We start from the raw sequence: 18,959 nt of genomic DNA on the forward strand, positions 1-18,959 counted from the left end.
CGGGCACCATCCCTACGGTGAAGCATGGTGGTGGCAGCATCATGCTGTGGGGAGGTTTTTCAGCGGCAGGGACTGGGAGACTAGTCAGGATCGAGGGAAAGATGAATGGAGCAAAGTACAGAGATATCCTTGATGAAAACCTGCTCCAGAGCGCTCAGACTGGGGCGAAGGTTCACCTTCCAACAGGACAACGACCCTAAGAACACAGCCAAGACAACACAGGAGTGGCTTCGGGACAAGTCTCTGAATGTCCTTGTGTGGCCCAGCCAGAGCCCGTACTTGAACGTGATCGAACATCTCTGGAGAGACCTGAAAATAGCTGTGCAGAGAAGCTCCCCAACCAACCTGACAGAACTTGAGAGGATCTCCAGAGAAGAATGGGAGAAACTCCTCAAATACAGGTGTGCCAAGCTTGTAGCGTCATACCCATATATGTGGTCCTCTGTAGCTCAGCTGGTAGAGCACAGCGCTTGTAACGACAGGGTAGTGGGTTCGATCCCAGGGACCACCCATACACAAAAATGTATGCACGCATGACTGTAAGTCGCTTTGGATAAAAGCGTCTGCTAAATGGCTTATTATTATTATTATTATTATTATTATTATTATACCCAAGAAGACTCGAGGCTGTAATCGCTCCCAAAGGTGCTTCAACAAAGTACTGAGTAAAGGGTCTGAATACTTGTGTAAATGTAATATTTACCTGTTTTTGCTTCGTCATTATGTGGTATTGTGTGTAGATTGATGAGGGGAAAAAACAATTTAATCCATTTTAGAGTAACGCTTTAATGTAACAAAATGTGGAAAAGGTCAAGGGGTCTGAACACTTTCCGAATGCACTGTACATTGTCTACTGCTATATTTTTTTATTTTTTTATTGAGAACATATAGCTCAAGAATATGTAAATAATATGTGAGTTAAGCTATTCTCTGCTTCAGATGCACAATGTCAAGGGGTGCATTGCAAATGCCCACAAGGCAGCGTTTCCCAAACACATTTTGGTTTTTGCCCTAACACTACACAGCTGATTCAAATTATCAAAGCTTGATGATTAGTTGATTATTTGAATCAGCTGTGTAGTGCTAGGGCAAAAAAACTAAACGTGCACTCCTTGGCGGACCGAGTTTGGGAAACCCTGCCATAAGGGTAACGCCATCATACTGTAGGCCAGTGGTTCCCAACTCCGGTCCTCCAGTACGCCCCAACAGTACACTGTTTTATCGTAGCCCTGGACAAGCACACCTGATTCAACTCGTCAACTAATCATCAGGCCCTCAATGAATTGAATCAGGTGTGTTTGTCCAGGGCTACGTGTGTGTTGTTGGGGGAACTGGAGGACCGGAGTTGGGAACCGCTGCTGGAGGTCTGTGGCTGCATTGGCGTTGCATGCTATTATCAGCTACAAAATGGGTTCACATGGCTGATATCCTGAAAAAAAAGTGACAATAAAATAATACTAATTGTAGAGCTTACAACTGAACAAAACGTTTATTTGAGAATATAACAGACATATTAGACAGATTGCCTTTATTGCAGGATTGTGAGCTGTGATTTAATCAACATTGACGCTAGTTCATCTTGAATAAAAAGTTTTAAGGTGACAACTAAAACAAGTTTAAACACTTCACTTCAAAGAATCGACAGTATTTCATATAATTTGCACACGTAAACTAACTCGTATGTAAAGGTTAGACATCTTAGTAACAAGTAGGCTATTAATTACTAAAGCGTCATTTCAGTTGAACAAAAAAACAAAAGTAAATACCAGAGGTCCACTGATCCCTGATCTACTGGGTGAGCAGACTTCTGTTCCAGTCCAGCAATAGCACACTTAATTATCAACCAATTTAGGTTTGATACATTGAATCATGTATGTTGGTGCTGGGCTGGAATAGACGCCTGCACACCCAGCAGGGTTAGCCTGCTCCAGTTGTAATAGGTTTCTACATTGTGTGTGACTTTTTTTTTTAAATGTATTGTTCTTCACAAAATTTGCCAACATAGGTACACATATAATCCATGGCATACAACGATGTACCCTTTTGTCCCAAGATAATTTCATTGGTACCTCTTCAACTGCAGACAGGGTTTCACAGCTCTCTGGATCTGCGGACAGAACACATCACAAAGAAACGGGCTGCGTTATACTCAAATTAGACGGCACTAAATATGATGTTGCTGTATCTCTCTCTTCTCATAGTGTTTCTTGCCAGGGACTTGAACTGGAGAGTCTTTTCATAACGTCCTCCCACAAAGGACCAGTAGCTGCCCTATCCAGAGTAGCCTAATCTCCCTTCTCTGACAGATGGAACTGCTAGCTAACGTTTTCACCCTCTTCCATGGCTGTTAGCTAGCTAGCTACATAGCTACAATTGCGTTTTGAGTTACAAAAATAAATACATCAAAGATAGGTAGCTAACTAGCTAATATGAAGTTAGCTTGCTGGTGATTTTTAATTCACTTGGTTAGCTACACGGTATGTAAAATCAGCTAGCGAACATTACATTAGCAGCTAATTTGAGTTAGCCTGCACTCAAAGTTCCTGTAGCTATCATTTTCAAAATATATTTACTTACTTGAATAGGTTCTCCCACTGCCTCCGTTTTCTGGGTTCTTCCTGACGTTTACGGTGATGGCAAAACGCAGCCAGCCATGTGGACGATTGGAGGACTTCTACCAGACATGGCGCCTGGTGCGGTTGCTAGGTGATTTGTGAAGCAACTGCAAGCACTCTATTGTCTTGGTTTTTCTCTTTCATGTTGTCTGTTGCTGATTTGTTGTTCTGTTACCAGTCAGTGCAGATGGAGGACAGGAGATGAGTAGATGAGTTCTCTTCAAACGATCGAGGTGCCATGTTGTAGACATTGTCTTGCTTTTCTCTAACTCTGTTTCCTGAGGCTGATATCTATTCTGTCTCTTCTTTCAGGGTGTCTCCTGTGTTTGTGCTGCACTTTGTAGAAGGTCTCCCTGACAACGACCTCAGTGTGTACTCCTTCACCTTCCAGCAGCAGAAATACTCCGTCACCACCGTCATACAGTATGACCAGCAACTCAAGCACTTTGTCACCTGGATACGCAGACCAGACGGTCAGTGTGGCTTTCTCATTTAGTTCAGTATAACTTTATTTATCCCTTCAGGGGCAGTTAAGACTGTCATTTCATTCATGTAGTTTGTTGTTTTTTACTGGTCAACAAGTTAATTTGTGTTATTTTTAAAAGGTATACTTCAGGATCTTGGCAACTTCCCCAGAGTCAGATGAACTCATGGATACCATGTTTATGTCTCTGCGTGCAGTTTGAAGGAAATTGCTAACTAGTGTTAGCGCAATGACTGGAAGTCTATGGTAACTACTAGCATGCTAGTAGATTGCTAGTTAGCATTGGCTCGCGAAACTACCTCAGACTTCCTTCATACTGGATGCAGAGACCCAAAAATGGTATCCATGAGTTCATCTGACTCAGGAAGTAGATAAAGGGCTTGATTGCCAAAATCTCAAAGTATCACTTTAAGAATGCCATATATAGCTTATTCATACCTCCATTATCAACAGATAGAAACAAATATATTTCATAACTGAAAGGTCATGTCAGTGTGTCTAATCACGTGTAGCATTTATAAAGTGCCAATCAGTAGGTCTCTTTACGTTGTGTTGGGGTAACTCTATAAAAGAGATGGACAGCACACCAAAAATACCTTCAATAATCAATTTATTTAGCACAAGGATTTAGCACCTTCCTACTATTGAGGAATGATCTGAGAGTGAGCATGTTATCTATTCGTCTGTGGCTGTAATAACTCTCCCCATCCACCACCAGTGTATACCACCCATTCCTCTGTGACTGTAGTAACTTTCCCCATCCGCCACCATTGTATAACACCCATTCCTCTGTGACTGTAGTAACTCTCCCCATCCGCCACCATTGTATAACACCCATTCCTCTGTGACTGTAGTAACTCTCCCCATCCGCCACCATTGTATAACCCTCATTCCTCTGTGACTGTAGTAACTCTCCCCATCCGCCACCATTGTATAACACCCATTCCTCTGTGACTGTAGTAACTCTCCCCATCCGCCATCATTGTATAACACCCATTCCTCTGTGACTGTAGTAACTCTCCCCATCCACCACCATTGTATAACACCCATTCCTCACTTTCTTCACTCTTCCTCTTACTGTCTCTCCCCACAGGATCATGGCTGGAGTTCGACGATCTGAAGCACCCTAACTGTGTCTCCCACACCCAGCTGGTGGTCCCTCCTAGAGAAATCCATGTTGTCTTCTGGGAGTTGAAGACCAACAGACCGGACAACCCACAGACACCCTGCTCTCCCCCTGTATCCCTGACAAGCACTTTCCTGATACAGAAAGAACTGAAGCAACCTCCCTTAGCCAAACTCTTTGTCAACAATGAATCTCAAGACATCTCTCAGAGGGTCTCTGACGATCCGGACACTGACATGGACACCACCATAACTGCTGGCTATATTGATAACGTTATGGACACAACGTTAACGAATAACGTTGACTCTCCCATCTCCATCGGTTCCACCACCGTGCTTCCTGGCGTACCGGTTCAGTCCTGTGACCACAACCTTTCTCTCCCCCTCCTTCACAACGACACGGCCATTGTCGAGGCACTGACGGTGTCTGATGATACCGACAACGACATCATGGACACCACGGTAACCATTGGTAACTCATCCATCAGTAGCACCACACTGCTCGACACCTTCGAGGGCCTCTCCCACGATGACATCGTCACCCTGACGCTCGTAGAGGTCCAAGTTGACTCTGATGGGAGGCCGTTGGACGACAACGTCTCCCTAGCTCCCAGGCAAACTGGAGACCTCACTTCTCCTCGACCTGCTCCTACACCTGAGGCTGAGAACCCCGCACCTGCCCGTGAAATGCCCCCTGAAACAGATGATGACATTGTCATCAAAAGGCCAACGTCCCCCGACACTGCCAGTGAGTTTCTCCTTGACAACAGTGACGGTCATTCTGAGCCCGACTCTGAAGAGCCCACTCCTCCTAGTCCTCCCAAGCTCAGAAGGGGCAGAAGCACCAGCAGTAAACCCAAAATGGTAGCATCCAACACTCCAGTTGCACCAGCAGCTAAGGTGGTCACATCAACAACACCACCAAGAACAGCTACACCAATGGCACTTACTGGAAACTGTGGCGGAATAATCCTGCCCTCAGTTGTATCTATGATGTCACCATCATATGTGGAACCCAGCACCCCAGCACCAGAGTCCCCTACTCGTTGCTCTCCCCCGCCCCACTCCAAACCCGCTAATACCTCCACGTCTCTGCAGAGCAAACCCGGCCTTCCTCCGCCCCTGGACCCCAACTCTCGCTGGTCCTACCTGCTTAGCCGCCACCCCACCTCCACCCCAACTCCCCCCAGAACCCAGAGACCACCCAGCCACTTCAACCACTCAACACCCAACCAGTTCCAGCAGCTTTCACAGAGCAGGCAGACCCCAAAGGTGTCTCCCCCCAACCCAGACGCCAGGCTGAAGAAGCCTCCGCCTCTACCCAAACCCAAACTGAGTAAGGTGGACAACGAGACCCTGCCGGTGAAGGCTGCCGAGATGTACGGAAGGTTCCAGGCCAGGAGCAGGAACGTAAATACAAACATAAACGATGTCCCCTCCAAGACTTCACCTCCCACCCAGCTCCTCTCTCAAAGAACTGACCCTCAAAATGGCGTCTGGAAGACACCAAGTCAACCTGCCGCCCTTGTCTCGCGAAAACCCCCTATCAACCACACCACTTCAGCAGTGCCTATTATGACCTCACTTCCCCCCTCTCCAGGAGTCACTGAGCTCCCTAAAATCTCTTCCTCCAGGAAACACAGCCCCGGAGGCCAGGGCTCGAAAGTTCCGGCTGGCCTCAGTGAGACGGAGGCCCTCAGGTACAAGCTGCTGAAGAAGCTGAAAGCCAAGAAGAAGAAACTGGAGAAGCTGAATCAGATGTTGGGGTACCCCGGGGGGGGAGTGACCTGCAGACCAGACATGGCTGATCGGAATCCCTCCTACACCGTGAGCTCTAGTACCTCTGTCTACGACAGCCCCGCATACGACGAGTTCTTCGCCGACCTTCTGTCGCCCGCGACGACCGCAAGCAACCTATCACCGGACAGCACAGGCTTCCTGGAGATGCTGACCACCAATGGTCAAGAAGGGGGCGGGGACTTGGCATGTGGGGGGAATGGTATTGGTGGAGCCTCACAGGTGGTGACACCTGTGACCTTGCAACCGGCCAGTCACTATGTAGTAGTGCCACAGCCTGATCTAGCCGGGCCAATCACAACCTCTGGTGAGAACTTCCTGGAAGAGTTCATATCAGGTTCGGCCAATCAGCAGACGGAGATGGAGACTGAAACCCTCAGTGCTCTCGACATGTTCTTTTAGGCTCGTTAACCACAGGTCTAGGATCTGCTAACAACTCTTACCTAACCCCTAAGCTTAAACATTAGGGGGAAATACAAAGCTTACCTCAGATCAGTGGCTAAGGTTACGTCTGAAATGGCACCCTAATCCCTATATAGTGCACTATTTTTGACCAGAGCCCCTGGTTAAAAGTAGCACCATAGAGATCCTATTAAATTAAAGTATTCTAATTATATGAGTAGTGCACTATATATAGGGAGTTAGGGTGCCGTTTCGGATGCAGACAGTTTCTAGTACAAACTACATGCTACTATTCCTTTGTCTGGAGAGAGTGTGTGTGTGTGCACGTGCTTGGCATCAATGGGTTGTTCTGTTCTGGGTAGCATGTGTTACACAGAGCGGAATCAAATAAAATGACATTGGTTGTCTTACCCTGTAAACAATCTATGGACAAGGTATGACAGCAATCCATGCTTTGGTTGTTTCCACGCTCTTAACGTTTTAGCATTTGTGGCACAAATCCCATCCAAGTCATGGGGCTTTAATTTGGGAGAACTATCCCTTTAACTCGGATATCGCTCATGTATTTTTTTGTTTAGCAAGAATGTTGAAGCTGAAATGGAGTAATGTTAATACTCGCTGAGGCTTCGTCCCAAATGACACCCTATTCCCTATATAGTGCACTACTTTAGACCAGGGCCTGTAGGGGATAGGGTATCATTTGGGACGAACCATTATACTTACAGGTTCTGAGGCTTTAAGGGAGATAAAATATGGAGGTTGTTTCAGAGTATTCTGTAAAGTTAATAGACCAATTATTTGATCCTGCTTTTGTGGAGGGAAAATAAAACCTCCAGAAGACATCATATGTACTGTTGTTGTTTTGGTTTGCTTTTTTTATATTTGTTTGTCTGAATTACTTTAACCTGAGCTAGGATAAAAGCCTGACATGTAGGATAAAAATGGGTTTGTGTTTTAGGGGTGGTTCGAACTCTTATCTTATCCAAGGTTTGAATATATTTTTGTAATACAAAGTGTGACAGAGTTGTACAATGTTGTACTGAATCAGATACTGTATGTAATTCTAATAAAATAACATCTTCTTGACATGGATACACATGTTTTTGAGGTATACGTAAATAAGCCTTGTCTGAGCCAGAACCTAATTTTTTTGTACTTACGTGAGTCAGCGTGATGCACCTGTAACTCCTGGACAGGACGCTTATCGGTCTTATCCCCAAACCATCTCCTTATGTATTTGTGTATGATAGGTAGTGGAAAATATATACTGTGACTCCTAGTAGCAAATCAATCAGGAGGCAAAATTCTCCATATTGTCAATTTCTAGAATCTAGAGGAAATAGTTTTTGGGGAGAGTTGTGAGAATCAATTAGCCTGGTCCCAGATATGTACAGTGTATTGGGAAAGTATTCAGACCCCTTGACTTTTTCCACATTTTGTTACGTTACAGCCTTATTCTAAAAAATGAGAGACTTGTCCGAAAGCCACTCCTGCATCGTCTTGGCTGTTTGCTTATGTTCGTTGTCCTGTTGGAAGGTGAATCTTTGCCCCCAGTCTGAGGTCCTGAGCGTTTTGGAGCAGGTTTTCATCAAGGCTCTCTCTGTACTTTGCTCCGTTCATCTTTCCCTCGATCCTGACTAGTCTCCCAGTCCCTGCCGCTGAAAAACATCCCCACAGCATGATCCTGCCACCACCATGCTTCACCGTAGGGATGGTGCCAGGTTTCCTCCAGACGTGACGCTTGGCATTCAGGCCAAAGAGTTCAATCTTGGTTTCATCAGACCAGAGAATCTTGTTTCTCAAGGTCTTAGTCCTTTAGGTGCCTTTTGGCAAACTCCAAGTGGGCTGTCATGTGCCTTTTGCTGAGGAGTGGCTTCCCTCTGGCCAATCTACCGTAAAGGCCTGATTGGTGGAGTGCTGCAGAGATGGTTGTACTTCTGGAAGGTTCTCCCATCTCCACAGAGGAACTCTGGAGCTCTGTCAGAGTGACCATCGGGTTCTTGGTGACCTCCCTGACCAAGGCCCTTCTCCCCGGATTGCTCAGTTTGGCCGGGTGGCCAGATCTAGGAAGAGTCTTGGTGGTTCCAAACTTTTTCTATTTTTGAATGGAGGCCACTGTGTTCTTGGGTACCTTCAATGCTGCAGACATTTTTTGTTTCCCTTCCCCAGATCGGTGCCTCGACACAATCCTGTCTCGGAGCTCTACGGACAATTCCTTTCTACCTCATGGCTTGGTTTTTGCTCTGACATGCACTGTCGACTGTGGGACCTTTTTATATAGACAGGTGTGTGCCTTTCCAAATCATGTCCAATCAATTGTATTTACCACAGGTGGACTCCAACCAAGTTGTAGAAACATGTCAAGGATGATCAATGGAAACAGGATGCACCTGAGCTCAATTTAGAGTCTCATAGCAAAGGGTCTGAATACTTATGTAAATAAGGTATATCGAATGAATGACATTTTATTTTCGTGTCAAATCGCCAATTGGCAACCCACCCTTTATGGGATTAATTGACGCATAAACAAACTTTACAATAATTCACTGTGGTAATTAAATGATGATTCTTCTTCTTCTGGTGTTCTCTGCATTGCGCATTGCATAAATAGAGAAAAAAATGTAAAAATCAATATATAATAGTAAATAAGGTTCTCCAAACAATCTCCCTAGTGCAGTAAAATAATATACAGACATACATGGATACCATATGTGAATTGATTGCCCCCCATTTATCCTCAGAGTTCGTACTGCTTGGTGACCTAAATTGTGATATGCTTAACACCCCGGCCATCCTACAATCCAAACTAGATGCCCTCAATCTCACACAAATTATCAACGAACCTACCAGGTACAACCCTAAATCCGTAAACATGGGTACCCTCATAGATATCATCCTGACTAACTTACCCTCTAAATACACCTCCGCTGTCTTCAACCAGGATCTCAGCGATCACTGCCTTATTGCCTGCGTCCGTAACGGGTCCGCGGTCAAACGACCACCCCTCATCACTGTCAAACGCTCCCTAAAACACTTTAGCGAGCAGGCCTTCCTAATTGACCTGGCCCAGGTATCCTGGATGGATATAGATCTCATTCCGTCAGTAGAGGATGCCTGGTTGTTCTTTAAAAGTAATTTCCTCTCAATCTTAAATAAACATGCCCCATTCAAAAAATACAGAACTAAGAACAGATATAGCCCCTGGTTCTCCTCAGACTTGACTGCCCTTGACCAGCACAAAAAACATCCTGTGGCGTACTGCATTAGCATCAAATAGCCCCCGCGATATGCAACTTTTCAGGGAAGTTAGGAACCAATATACACAAGCAGTCAGGAAAGCAAAGGCTAACTTTTTCAAACAGAAATTTGCATCCTGTAGCACTAACTCCAAAAAGTTTTGGGACACTGTAAAGTCCATGGAGAATAAGAGCACTTCCTCCCAGCTGCCCACTGCACTGAGGCTAGGAAACACTATCACCACCGATAAATCTACAATAATCGAGAATTTCAACAAGCATTTTGCTACGGCTGGCCATGCTTTCCACCTGGCTACCACTACCCCGGCCACCAGCTCTGCACCCTCCGCTGCAACTTGCCCATGCCCCCCGCTTCTCCTTCACACAAATTCAGACAGCTGATGTTCTGAAAGAGCTGCAAAATCTGGACCCCTACAAATCAGCTGGGCTAGACAATCTGGACCCTTTCTTTCTAAAACTAGCCGCCGAAATTGTCGCAACCCCTATTACTAGCCTGTTCAACCTCTCTTTCGTAACGTCTGAGATCCCCAGAGATTGGAAAGCTGCCGCGGTCATCCCCCTCTTCAAAGGGGGTGACACTCTAGATCCAAACTGTTAGACCTATATCCATCCTGCCCTGCCTTTCGAAAGTATTTGAAAGCCAAGTTAACAAACAGATCACCAACCATTTCGAATCCCACCGTACCTTCTCCGCTATGCAATCCGGTTTCCGAGCTGGTCATGGGTGCACTTCAGCCACGCTCAAGGTCCTAAACGATATTATAACCGCGATCGATAATAGACAGTACTGTGCAGCCGTCTTCATCGACCTGGCCAAGGCTTTCGACTCTGTCAACCACCACATTCTTATTGGCAGACTAAATAGCCTTGGTTTCTCAAATGACTGCCTCGCCTGGTTCACCAACTACTTCTCAGAGTTCAATGTGTGAAATTGGAGGGCCTGTTGTCTGGACCTATGGCAGTCTCTATTGGGGTGCCACAGGGTTCAATTCTTGGGCCGACTCTTTTCTCTGTGTATATCAATGATGTCGCTCTTGCTGCTGGTGACTCTCAGATCCACCTCTACGCAGACGACACCATTTTGTATACATCTGGCCCTTCACTGGACACTGTGTTAACAAACCTCCAAACGAGCTTCAATGCCATACAACACTCCTTCAGTAGCCTCCAACTGCTCTTAAACACTAGTAAAACTAAATGCATGCTCTTCAATCGAACGCTGCTGGCACCCGCCCACCCGACTAGAATCACCACTCTCGACGGGTCTGACCTAGAGTATGTGGACAACTACAAATACCTAGGTGTCTGGTTAGACTGTAAACTCTCCTTCCAGACTCACATTAAGAATCTCCAATCCAAAGTTAAATCTAGAATCGGCTTCCTATTTCGCAACAAAGCCTCCTTCACTCATACTGCCAAACATGCCCTCGTAAAACTGACTATCCTACCGATCCTTGACTTCGACGATGTCATTTACAAAATAGCCTCCAACACTCTACTCAGCAAATTGGATGTAGTTTATCACAGTGCCATCTGTTTTGTCTCCAAAGCCCCATACACTACCACCCACTGTGACCTGTACGCTCTTGTTGGCTGGTCCTCACTACATGTTCGTCGTCAAACCCACTGGCTCCAGGCCATCTATAAATCACTGCTAGGCAAATCCCCGCCTTATCTTAGCTCATTGGTCACCATAGCAGCACCCACCCGTAGTCTGCGCTCCAGCAGGTATATCTCACTGGTCATTCCCAAAGCCAACACCTCCTTTGGCCGCCATTCCTTCCAGTTCTCTGCTGCCAATGACTGGAACGAATTGCAAAAATCTCTGAAGCTGGAGACTCTTATCGCCCTCACTAACTTTAAGCATCAGTTGTCAGAGCACCTTACCGATCACTGCACATGTACACAGCCCATCTGAAATTAGCCCACCCAACTACCTCATCCCTATATTGTTATTTATTTTGCTCTTTTGCACCCCAGTATCTCTATTTGCACATAATCTCTTGCACATCTAGCATTCCAGTGTTAATACTAATTGTAATTATTTTGCACTATAGCCTATTTATTGCCTTACCTCCATATTTTGCTGCATTTGCACACACTGTATATATATTTTCTGTTGTATTTTATGACCTTATGTTTTTTTTACCCCATATGTAACTGTTTTTATCGCACTGCTTTGCTTTATCTTGGCCAGGTCGCAGTTGTAAATGAGAACTTGTTCTCAACTGGCTTACCTGGTTAAATAAAGGTGAAATAAAAAAGAAAAACATAACATATACAGATAAAAAAGAAACGGAAGGCATTTGAACCTAGTCTGGCACAAAGAGAGCTATATGTATATATGTGTGTGTATATATATATATATATATATATATATATATATATATATATATATATATATATATATATATATATAGTTTATTTTTATTTTTTATAAATTAGCAAAAATTTCAAAAAAACGGTTTTTGCTTTGTCGTTATTGGGTATTGTATGTAGATTGAGAAATTGTCTTTATTTAATCAATTTTAGAAATGAAGGCTGTAACGTAACAAAATGTAGAAAAAGTCAAGGAGTCTGAATACTTTCCGAATGCACTGTATGTGCTATCACGACAACTCCTGTGTCATGATGGCACAACAGACTGGTAGTGGCACCCAGGCTAAGAATCAGGAGTAACCTGCAGGAAAGTATACGGAGTTCACTCCGCTAAAATGAATGGAAGGATATGAAAATGTGGTGATGTAGCTTTGTAGTTGTGGTCTCACTACAGGGTGATAAAATGTGTTAACTACTGAATATACATAGATTGGTAAGTAGTTCCACAACCACATATTTACTGGTAATGCAATTTAACTAGTATTCTTTCCTTCGCCATGTCAGGCTCTTCGATAGTGCTAATGCGCCACCTAGTGGAACATATTTGAAAGAGCATGTCCATTTACCCAACCTCGGTCTTTCAATATTCTACCAAAGACAAATAAGATAGTTTACCATTATTTATTTTTTGTCAATGTTCCTGTCTGTGTAATTGGGCGTTTCCTCTTTCGCGTGAGTATGCTTTTCCCGCGTGAGCTCACGGTTCCTCCAGAATATCTGGCATACTCACGCGAGAGCTCGCTCGCTCGCTCTGGTCTACTTATTGGCCCCAACCGCTCGCCCCATCCGCCCCGACCAGAATTTTTTTGCCTGTGAGATATCTCGTTCTGGGGCACCCCCTCCTCGGGGCGGGGGAAATAAGTAGACCAGAGTGGGGTGTCTCGCGTTCTCTAACTTCTCTGGTTCTACTAATAATAATAATAATAATAATATGCCATTTAGCAGACGCTTTTATCCAAAGCGACTTACAGTCATGCGTGCATACATTTTTTTTTTGTATAAGCTACAGTATGTACATTATTTTAAAACACAGTATTTTATCAGTTGGGGGAATCTATGTTTTGTTTAATTTATTGACATACATTCTCATAAATATAAAACATGTAGAACATGTCAATTCTAGCTAGGTTTATGTATTGGCTATTCTCCGCGCGCAGAAAACTACTCGCCAATTGGAAAGTCATGCATGCAAGCATCATTGTAAAAATATGTAAGTAAATTGAATCGCCTATGATAGTGATTTATTGGTGGGAAGACTATTAACAAAAACACTCATTCCCATACCGGGAGTCGAACCCGGGCCGCCTGGGTGAAAACCAGGAATCCTAACCGCTAGACCATATGGGAGTCTATGTTCTTACGTCTTCAATGGCGTTTTCAATGTACGAAGCAAAGGCAATAACAGTGACGTAACCATGACGGAAGGGTGAGGGAGCTCCGTTGGTAGGCCCTGTCACACACACACACTAGTAAGGAAATATTGTCTGAAAAATCATTTGCGTAAAACAAATAGAGGAAGTGCAGGACAGAGATAGAGAGATAGTGTGTGTGTGCGACAGACACAGAGAGAGAGAGAGAGAGAGTTATAACTGTTGTCCCCCCTCCTCCTCCTCTCCTTATATTCAATCATCCTGTCCTCCCTGTTGTTATCTCCCTCCATCCCTCCGTTCTGAGTAGTCATGGTATCCATAGTGGTGGAACACATCTTTCTCTTGGTCATCGTCACTCTCATTAGCGTCCTGCAGAATGGTAAGACAATTAATACACTTTATATCAATTATTATGGTTATTATTATCTAAAAAATTATTTTTACTACATGTATTATTTTATTTCAACTAGGATGTCCCATTCACATGAATAATATATTTATAGAAAGGAGACCTGGCCAAAAAGACAACTGTGGCGAAGTTACTTGCATTGTCATTGTCAGTGAGAGAATAAATACACTTTATTGGTCTTTTTCCCAGACATATATTAAACCTAATCCTGGAATAAAAAACACTTTCAATGGCGATTTTAGTCCAGGACTAGGCTTTATCTGTGTCTGGGAAACCGGCCCTATCTCAGCTGAGTGACTATAAACGTAATATCGATTAAAATATATATTTTATTTGAACCAGGAAGTCCCACCATTGAGATAAATAATACCTTTATAAATGGAGACCCGAGGAGGATTTCCTCGCATTGTAAAGTAGCTTACTATGTGATTTATTAAGACTAATAGGCATTAGTAGGGGTGACATGTTCTTTGTTTTTCATACTGTAAAATGTTTTTTATCATTTAATCTTTCGGTTGATGCTTTGAATTGAATACCATGCCTAGCTTTTAAATTACGGTATATCACTTGAAAATCAAGTATTTTCCTTAGCTTCTCTGATCGATTATGAAATACATTTCTGACTGTTGGTGATTTATCTGTTGTGTTATTTCCAGCTTTCTTTGCAACAAAAGTAGAGAAGGAAGGTAAAGTGCAAAACACCAAAACTTCTGCTTTTGAGAGAGTGTCTTGCGCCAAGTAAGTGACTTTCACACACGCACACACACACACACACTGTTATATGTACAGTTATATTCTTTCCCTGTGTATTTAGAATATTAACTAAGCCATAACCCAAACAAGGACGTTCCATTTGAACTGTGTTGAACTGTTGTTCCAGTTTGACATTATTTCCCAATGTTCTTTACTGCTTATTACATGTACATGAACGCTACTACCCCCATGTACCAAGCCATAACCTAATAATAGCCAAGCCACAACCCACACAAGACTGCGTGTTTCTGTACACATTGGTTTTGTTGGCTGTGTGATAAGGGTTTTGCATATCCCATGTCTCCTCTCTCTTCCATCTGAGTAGTCAACTTTTCCATCTGATTTCCATCTCTCCTAACATTAGTAACCATCCCATGGAGTTTCCTCAAACTCCAACCAGACCAGGTTATAGCCACCCTATTTTCTATTTATAGTGCGGAACTGTTGACCAGGGCCCATAGTGCCCGACCCTGGTCAACTGTAGTGTCATATGTAGGGTGCAGGGAGTAGGGTGTAGGAAGTAGGAAGTAGGGTGTAGGGTGTAGGAAGTAGGGTGTAGGGAGTAGGGAGTAGGAAGTAGGGAGTAGGGTGTAGGGAGTAGGGAGTAGGGTGTAGGAAGTAGGGTGTAGGGTGTAGGGAGTAGGGAGTAGGGAGTAGGGAGTAGGAAGTAGGGTGTAGGGTGTAGGAAGTAGGGTGTAGGGAGTAGGGTGTAGGGTGAAGGGAGTAGGAAGTAGGGAGTAGGGTGTAGGGTGTAGGGTGTAGGGAGTAGGGTGTAGGGTGTAGGGAGTAGGGAGTAGGGAGTAGGGTGTAGGGAGTAGGGTGCAGGGAGTAGGGTGTAGGAAGTAGGAAGTAGGGTGTAGGGTGTAGGAAGTAGGGTGTAGGGAGTAGGGTGTAGGGTGAAGGGAGTAGGAAGTAGGGAGTAGGGTGTAGGGTGTAGGGAGTAGGGTGTAGGGAGTAGGGTGTAGGGAGTAGGGTGTAGGGAGTAGGGTGTAGGAAGTAGGGTGTAGGGAGTAGGGTGTAGGGAGTAGGGTGTAGGGAGTAGGGTGTAGGGAGTAGGGTGTAGGGTGTAGGGAGTAGGGTGACGGGAGTAGGGTGTAGGGAGTAGGGTGTAGGGAGTAGGGTGTGGTGTAGGGTGTAGGGTGTAGGGTGTAGGGTGCCATTTGGGAGGCAGCCGTCTCTCCTGACATTATAACCATCACAGAGTTCCATAAAAAACACATCAGGTGTAGTTCTTTCTGCTTACTGTGTGGAACTGCCCTGGTGGCTGTAGGGGAGGTTAGATTCTGCTTACTGTGTGGAACTGCCCTGTGCCTGTAGGGGAGGTTAGATTGGGGCTGTAGGGGAGGTCAGACTGGGACGGTTTCCTGTACAGATGTTAAGTCTTGGACTAAAAAGCATACTCAACGGAAACAGCCCCATTGTAAGTGCTTTGTATTCCAGGACTTGGCTTAATCTCAGACCAGGAAATCGGCCCATAGGGTGCATCTCAATAGTTTGAAGTGGCTTCCTCTTCTTGTCTCCTTTCCTTTAAAAGTTCAGGTATAAAAGACGAATAACGTAGATGAAGACAGACACATGAAGGAACAGAGGATCAGAACTGTTGTTTCAATGTCTTTAATTGGAGGCCATCGTTATTGCACTGATGTACTTCCTGTACTAAAAAAAGGAAACAGTGGACCCACATCCTTTCTCTACTCTGCACCTTAGCACACACTCATATCACAACTGCTGCTACTACACTTATAATATACCATTTAGCAGACGCTTTTATCCAAAGCGACTTACAGTCATGCGTGCATACATTTTTTATTTTATAGGTGGTCCCGGGGATCAAACCCACTACCTTGGCGTTACAAGCGCCGTGCTCTACCAGCTGAGCTACAGAGGACCACTTATATTATACTGCTCAGTTTTATAACCCCCCTCCCCCTCCCCCTCCCCCTCCCCCCCTTCCCCAAAACACGTGTAAATATTGGACTGTAAATTGTGCCTTCCTCTATTATACTTCTGCTGAAATGTTTCTTCTGTTCTACTGAGACATTTACTTTATGTTGCTATTCTCATCTTTCATTATTTCTTATTGTTGTTGCATTGTCCAGAAGGAAGCTGCAAGGAAGCGTTTAGTTGGACGGTGTATACCATGTGTGTCCCGTACATACGACTAATACAACTTGAAACTACTCTGAAGAGAGGACTTAAGTTAACGGTGGTTAGGCTAACTCAGCCGGTAGAGCACGGCGCTTGTAACGCCAAGGTAGTGGGTTCGATCCCCGGGACCACCCATACACAAAAAATGTATGCACGCATGACTGTAAGTCGCTTTGGATAAAAGTGTCTGCTAAATGGCATATTATTATCATGTGTGAAGAAACACACTCACTCAAACACACAAAGTAAAACATTTTGCAACAAAAACAAGAGTTTCTTGATGGATAAGTTCAGGAAGTTGCTGTGTGGCTGCGTTGAGTCACACATTAAATATATTTTTCTAACACCCCACCCTCCCTCCACCCCTCCTTCTTAGTGTGAGAGGGGCTGAGGATGTTGTCATCCCATTTCATCAACGTTCCTTTACTGACACACTACAGAGAGAGTCCTTTACTAACCACAGAATATGTGCAATAGATATTGTAAGGGCTCTATTCAATAGCACTACTGGGTGATCTGAAAAGTCATAGTCAATCGATCAATAATATAATAATACTTTTAGCAAAAATGTTTATTTTCAATTTACAATCTGTAGTAACAATGAAAATAGAAGGGTTCAGAACTTTTGTGAAACATCACAGTACAGTTGAAAAATATATGGCAAATAGAAATCCAATATGAATGGTGTTAAGAGATGGGAGGTGTTGAATGGAGCTGAAGGATGGGACTAATAACAACAACTATTAACAAGAAGATAACTAATGTAAAGCATACTGTGTCCATAATCAGTATATACAGTGGGGAGAACAAGTATTTGATACACTGCAGATTTTGCAGGTTTTCCTACTTACAAACATGTAGAGGTCTGTAATTTTTATCATAGGTACACTTCAACTGTGAGAGACGGAATCTAAAACAAAAATCCAGAAAATCACATTGTATGATTTTTAAGTAATTAATTTGCATTTTATTGCATGACATAAGTATTTGATCACCTACCAACCAGTAAGAATTCCGGCTCTCACAGACCTGTTAGTTTTTCTTTAAGAAGCCCTCCTGTTCTCCACTCATTACCTGTATTAACTGCACCTGTTTGAACTCGTTACCTGTATTAAAGACACCTGTCCACACACTCAATCAAACAGACTCCAACCTCTCCGCAATGGCCAAGACCAGAGAGCTGTGTAAGGACATCAGGGATAAAATTATAGACCTGCACAAGGCTGGGATGGGCTACAGGACAATAGGCAAGCAGCTTAGTGAGAAGGCAACAACTGTTGGCGCAATTATTAGCAAATGGAAGAAGTTCAAGATGACGGTCAATCACCCTCGGTCTGGGGCTCCATGCAAGATCTCACTTCGTGGGGCATCAATGATCATGAGGAAGGTGGGGGATCAGCCCAGAACTACACGGCAGGACCTGGTCAATGACCTGAAGAGAGCTGGGACCACAGTCTCAAAGAAAACCATTAGTAACACACTACGCCGTCATGGATTAAAATCCTGCAGCGCACGCAAGGTCCCCCTGCTCAAGCCAGCGCATGTCCAGGCCCGTCTGAAGTTTGCCAATGACCATCTGGATGATCCAGAGGAGGAATGGGAGAAGGTCATGTGGTCTGATGAGAAAAAAATAGAGCTTTTTGGTCTAACCTCCACTCGCTGTGTTTGGAGGAAGAAGAAGGATGAGTACATCCCCAAGAACACCATCCCAACCGTGAAGCATGGAGGTGGAAACATCATTCTTTGGGGATACTTTTCTGCAAAGGGGACAGGACGACTGCACCGTATTGAGGGGAGGATGGATGGGGCCATGTATCGCGAGATCTTGGGCAACAACCTCCTTCCCTCAGTAAGAGCATTGAAGATGGGTCGTGGCTGGGTCTTCCAGCATGACAACGACCCGAAACACACAGCCAGGGCAACTAAGGAGTGGCTCCGTAAGAAGCATCTCAAGGTCCTGGAGTGGCCTAGCCAGTCTCCAGACCTGAACCCAATAGAAAATCTTTGGAGGGAGCTGAAAGTCCGTATTGCCCAGCGACAGCCCCGAAACCTGAAGGATCTGGAGAAGGTCTGTATGGAGGAGTTGGCCAAAATCCCTGCTGCAGTGTGTGCAAACCAGGTCAAGACCTACAGGAAACGTATGATCTCTGTAATTACAAACAAAGGTTTCTGTACCAAATATTAAGTTCTGCTTTTCTGATGTATCAAATACTTATGTCA

General features: G+C 44.3%; 2 protein-coding genes and 1 non-coding gene across 6 annotated transcripts in view; 2 read left to right on the top strand and 1 right to left on the bottom strand.

The window, feature by feature from the left end:
• LOC121542015 (SUMO-specific isopeptidase USPL1) overlaps positions 1–7,515 on the top strand; it is a 31,922-nt gene extending 24,407 nt beyond the window's left edge. For all 4 annotated transcript variants that reach the window (XM_045208245.1, XM_045208244.1, XM_045208246.1 and 1 more), the window contains 2 exons: positions 2,928–3,088; positions 4,193–7,515. In XM_045208245.1, the coding sequence (XP_045064180.1) occupies positions 2,928–3,088; positions 4,193–6,423 (2,392 nt within the window). In that variant the 3' untranslated portion in view covers positions 6,424–7,515. The remainder of the gene's footprint in view (positions 1–2,927; positions 3,089–4,192) is intronic.
• A 5,819-nt stretch (positions 7,516–13,334) lies between these two features.
• trnae-uuc lies at positions 13,335–13,406 on the bottom strand. The gene has a single exon. It is a non-coding gene; the product is annotated as a tRNA-Glu (tRNA).
• Positions 13,407–13,627: 221 nt separating this feature from the next.
• LOC121542016 (arachidonate 5-lipoxygenase-activating protein) overlaps positions 13,628–18,959 on the top strand; it is a 14,189-nt gene continuing 8,857 nt past the window's right edge. The window contains exons 1-2 of the mRNA XM_041851440.2: positions 13,628–13,808; positions 14,495–14,576. Of these exons, the coding sequence (XP_041707374.2) occupies positions 13,739–13,808; positions 14,495–14,576 (152 nt within the window). The 5' untranslated portion in view covers positions 13,628–13,738. The remainder of the gene's footprint in view (positions 13,809–14,494; positions 14,577–18,959) is intronic.

The sequence above is a fragment of the Coregonus clupeaformis genome, chromosome 27 (assembly GCF_020615455.1).
Source record: "Coregonus clupeaformis isolate EN_2021a chromosome 27, ASM2061545v1, whole genome shotgun sequence".
NCBI classification, from domain to species: Eukaryota; Metazoa; Chordata; class Actinopteri; order Salmoniformes; family Salmonidae; genus Coregonus; species Coregonus clupeaformis.